Genomic DNA, 4476 nt, shown 5'->3' with positions numbered 1-4476 from the left:
TTTAACTGTGCCTAGAGATTTAAAATGCAAGTACACAGAGAGCCCAAACTGAAACATTTATACGGAACGGCCGAGCAGCAGTTTTTAAACCACGACAACAGGCTTTGGATTTAGCCAATCAATTTGATTCAGGTGCTTAGATACCAAAAACCTATTAAATTTGAATCTGTTGGTTTTGACAACCCTATTGTGGGAAATATTGATCTGTCATCATGGGTGTAAAAGAAGGGGGCAGTGGGACAAAGAGGGAGAGCAACTGGCACCTGCCAAGAGCTAACAGCTCTCAACGCTCTCTCAGGAGAGAGAGAGAGAATCGCTGGTTAAACTTTATCTATGTCTGAGAGAGAGCACCATCCAGATAGCAAAGCTGCCAAAGAAGAAAGAAGCTGTAGACAGAAGAATCACAGAGGAAGCCTCGAATATTCCGCAAGTCACAAAACCTGGTCGTAATTTAGAGAGTGGCTAAATTCTATTTTTGTTAATGAGTGAGAATTTAATTTATTAGACAGCATGCCATTAGAATCTTGTTTTATCCAGGAGTAGTTAATAGTTAGAAAGGATTTATTTGGTTAGTTTTGTTAATTTGTACACTTAAATAGATTTGTGTTGAGCTGTGAGTCAGTGTCAGGGATTTATTTTGTATTTAATCAGTAGAAGGCACATCGCTTCACACACACTTCTTACAGATTTTCGGGCGAGGTACTGCTCTTTGGGAGTTTTATGTGTGAGTTCTGAGGCAGGATCCATCTCTGCTCTATAACAGATAGTTGAGGTCAAACTGTGGGGAGGTCGGGTGTTTCTCGTGTTGGTACAATCTCGATGGGCTGAAGGGCCTCCTGCACCGCCTGATTGTGCATCGCTCTGTGACACAGGCTGTCAGTGAGGTATCCAGGTCTGCGTCTCTGCCTCTTGAGTCGGACGGTTGTGAGTTGCAGACTCCTGGACTACTTGTAGCGCGGAGGGAGGCCATTCTGGTCATCCTGTTGGTGCTGGTTCTTGTGTGGCGCTCCAGGTTGGGCAATGTAGTGTCTACTGGCACCCTCAATTAGCTTCACATTCACTGACACCCCCAATCCCCTCTCTCTATCTCCTCCCTCCCCCCTCTTCCCCCTCTCCCTTTCTCTTTTCCTCCACCTCCCCCTCCACCCTCCTCTCTCTCTCCCCCCCTCCTCTCTCCCCCCTCCTCTCTCCCTCCCTCTCTCTCTCTCTCCCTCCCTCCCTCTCTCTCTCCCTCCCTCCCTCTCTCCCCCTCCCTCCCTCCCTCTCTCTCTCCCTCCCTCTCTCTCTCCCTCCTCTCTCTCTCCCTCCCTCTCTCTCTCCCTCCCTCTCTCTCTCCCTCCCTCTCTCTCTCCCTCCCTCTCTCTCTCCTCCCTCTCTCTCTCCCTCCCTCTCTCTCTCCCTCCTCTCTCTCTCCCTCCCTCCCTCTCTCTCTCCCTCTCTCTCTCCCTCCTCCCTCCCTCCCTCCCTCTCCCCTCTCTTCCTCCCTCCCTCCCCTCCCTCCCTCCCTCCCTCCTCTCTCTCTCCCTCCCTCTCTCTCTCCCTCCCTCCCTCTCTCTCTCCCTCCCTCTCTCTCTCCCTCCCTCTCTCTCTCCCTCCCTCTCTCTCTCCCTCCCTCTCTCTCTCCTCCCTCTCTCTCTCCCTCCCTCTCTCTCTCCCTCCCTCCCTCTCTCCCTCCCTCTCTCCCTCCCTCTCTCTCTCCCTCCCTCTCTCTCTCCCTCCCTCTCTCTCTCCCTCCCTCTCTCTCTCCCTCCCTCTCTCTCTCCCTCCCTCTCTCTCTCCCTCCCCCTCTCTCTCTCCCTCCCTCTCTCTCTCCCTCCCTCTCTCTCTCCCTCCCTCTCTCTCTCCCTCCCTCTCTCTCCCTCCCTCTCTCTCTCCCTCCCTCTCTCTCCCTCCCCTCTCTCTCTCCCTCCCTCTCTCTCCAGGCACAGTTGGTACAGATGGTGATCTGGATGTTACAACACCGGCTCCTGATCCAGCTCCATACCTATGTCTGCCTGATGGTGCCGCCCAGTGAGATGGACTCTGATCTACGCGAGGAAGACAAGTTACTGCCGGCCAGAGTGGGGGGCCGCAGTCTGAGCGCCCCCAATGCCCTGAGCTTCGGTTCACCAAGTATGTCGCAACTTCTCTCACTCTGCTCTCGGGCCCTCCGCACCTCCACCACTCTCACTCTTGCTCCCCCTCCCCCAGCATCTCTCTCTCGCCCCACTCCACCTGCCCCGTGTTTCTGTCTCGCTACCCCCCCCCCCCCCCCACCATGTCTGCCTCTCTCTCTCTCTCTCTCTCTCTCTCGCACCCCGCCCCCGTGTCTCTCTCTAGCTCCCCCTCTCCCTGGCATGTCTGTCTCTATCTCCCTGTCTTTCTCCCCCACCCCCTGTGTCTCTTTCTTGCTCCCACTCCGCCCCCAGTCTGTCTCTCACTCTCTCTTCCCTCTCCTCCCCCGCCATGTCTCTCTCTCTCTCACTCCCCCCATTTCTCTCTCTTTCGCTCCCCCTCCCCCCGTGTCTGTCTCGCTCCCCTCTCCCCATGTCTCTCTCTCTCTCTCTCCCCCCTTCCCCCCCCCACGTCTGTCTCTCTCGCTCCTCCCCCATGTCTGTCTCGTTCCCCCTTCCCCCACGTCTGCCTGTCTCTCTCGCTCCCCCCTTCCCCCAATCTCTCTCTCTCTCGCTCCCCCTTCCTCCACCCCCGTGTCTCTCTCGCACTCCCCCCCCCCCCCCCCGCCCACCCGATGCTTCTCTTGTGCCCCCCACCCTGACACAAGCATTGACTCTGTGACCTTTGACCTTCTCCCACAGCCAGCAGTGATGACATGACGCTGACCAGTCCGAGCATGGACAATTCGAGTGCTGAGCTGGTGCCGGGGGGCGACTCGCCCCTCAATAAACGCATGACCGAGAACCTGCTGGCCAGCCTGTCCGACCACGAGAGGAAAATGATCCAGAACATTCCGGCGGCCCAGAATCCGGAGGATCTGCGGATGCTTGCCAAGTACGTGACCCTGTCCCCCCGCCCCCCAGTGAGAGGGGGAGCGAGATGCCGGAGAACGAGTGAGCGCGGGTAGACAGAGGGCATGTGTGGGCAAGCTGGCGGGGATGGCAGCAAGAGAGCCAGAGACTGGGATCAGGGGTGGGCCAGAGGGTGAGTGTGCGGATGGCGGGGTGAGCCGACACGCGTGAGGGTGAGTGTAGGGCAGGCAGGGTGAAAGCAAACTAGTGAGGGTGAGTGAGAGGGGAGCGTGCACAAGGGAAGGGAGTGAGTGGGAGTGTGTGGGTGCGAGCGAGGGGTACCCCCTTGCTCAGTCCTCCCCCAACCCCCCCCCCTCGCTTCCCCCCACCGGCCTCGGGCTCTCCTCCCTCCCCCGTGTGCACACACTCACTCGCTCCCTCTTTCTGCCTCTGTTTGCAGGCTGCTGCATTATTTCCGTGGCCGCCACCACCTGGAGGAGATTATGTACAATGAGAACATGCGGCGCTCGGTGCTGCTGATGTTAATCGACAAGTTCCGCAGCGTGCTGGTCGTTCGAAACCACGAGGACCCCATCATCTCCGTCTTTCAGTCTCCCTTTGTGTGACCGCATCCAGGTGGACAAAGTCTTTTCTTTCTAATATATTTCCCAAAACAAAGTGACCTCGCGACCCGGGTGTGCGCCGACCACCTGCTATAATAAAGTTTAACCTTTATTTATCAGTGTCGCAAGTAGGGCTTACGGGAAGATCCCCCTGGTGGCCACACTCCTGTTTGGGTACACCGAGGGAGAGTTTAGCAACGGCTGACATACCTAACCAGTACATCTTTCGGACTCGGGGAGGAAACCGGAGCACCCGGAGGAAACCCATACAGACACGGGCAGGATGTGCAGACTCTGCACAGACAGTGACCCGAGGCAGGAATCGAACCCGGGTCCCCTGGTGCTGTGAGGCAGCAGTGCTAACCCACTGTGCCACCGTGCTGCTTTGGAGGGAAGGAGAGTTGCTGTGATGCTAAATCCGTTTGGCGAAATGGGATTGGCGGCTGACTCCAGATGGATTCTGTACCTCGATGACAGTCCGGGATGGCTGGAGATTGTCCCGGTGCTTGGAATGGCTTCATTATTGACTGTTCTAAGCCCCAAAACCAATCCTCGCGGGACGGGAGCTCTCTCTTCCATCGCTCCACCGCAGCCCACTTCAGTGACGGCCCGGGAAAGCGGGCAGGACTGTCCCAGTTCAGCATGCCCGAGAGGGGGGGGGGCTCCTTCCTCGGCACGGGGCTGCACCCATCAGCCAACGCCGGGCAGGCGGGGGGAAAGGCACAGGCCAGTCATCACTGCCTCTCCTCCTCCAGGCTGGAAAGGGAAGTCCCCTCCCATCGTCACCCAGGTTGGCATGAAGTTGTATGTGACCCAGTACCCGGTGACTTGCCCACACCCCGTTCTGTCTCAGCTGTACCACCAGCATCAGAGCGTGCCTGGCAAAGCAGCGGGCAGCAACCGGGCGA

General features: G+C 57.4%; 1 protein-coding gene across 1 annotated transcript; it reads left to right on the top strand.

Annotated features, from left to right (window-relative positions):
• The first annotated feature begins 1926 nt into the window (after positions 1 to 1926).
• On the top strand, positions 1927 to 4476 carry nprl3 (NPR3-like, GATOR1 complex subunit). The gene is made up of 3 exons (XM_080184390.1): positions 1927 to 2112; positions 2796 to 2988; positions 3406 to 4476. The coding sequence occupies exons 1-3, from the start codon at positions 1938 to 1940 to the stop codon at positions 3569 to 3571; spliced, it is 534 nt and encodes a 177-aa protein (XP_080040516.1). The 5' UTR covers positions 1927 to 1937; the 3' UTR covers positions 3572 to 4476.

This window comes from Carcharhinus amblyrhynchos, unplaced genomic scaffold, assembly GCF_965287045.1.
Source record: "Carcharhinus amblyrhynchos unplaced genomic scaffold, sCarAmb.v2.hapA scaffold_707, whole genome shotgun sequence".
NCBI classification, from domain to species: Eukaryota; Metazoa; Chordata; class Chondrichthyes; order Carcharhiniformes; family Carcharhinidae; genus Carcharhinus; species Carcharhinus amblyrhynchos.
This window is presented reverse-complemented; position numbering and strand designations above follow the sequence as displayed.

Bases quoted from the DNA above. Each gene is read 5' to 3' on its own strand.
- nprl3 (XM_080184390.1), top strand. From the start codon at position 1,938: ATGGTGATCTGGATGTTACAACACCGGCTCCTGATCCAGCTCCATACC. The intron at 2,113-2,795 runs GTATGTCGCAAC...CTTCTCCCACAG, and splicing joins CCTGAGCTTCGGTTCACCAA to CCAGCAGTGATGACATGACG. The intron at 2,989-3,405 runs GTACGTGACCCT...CTCTGTTTGCAG, and splicing joins GATCTGCGGATGCTTGCCAA to GCTGCTGCATTATTTCCGTG.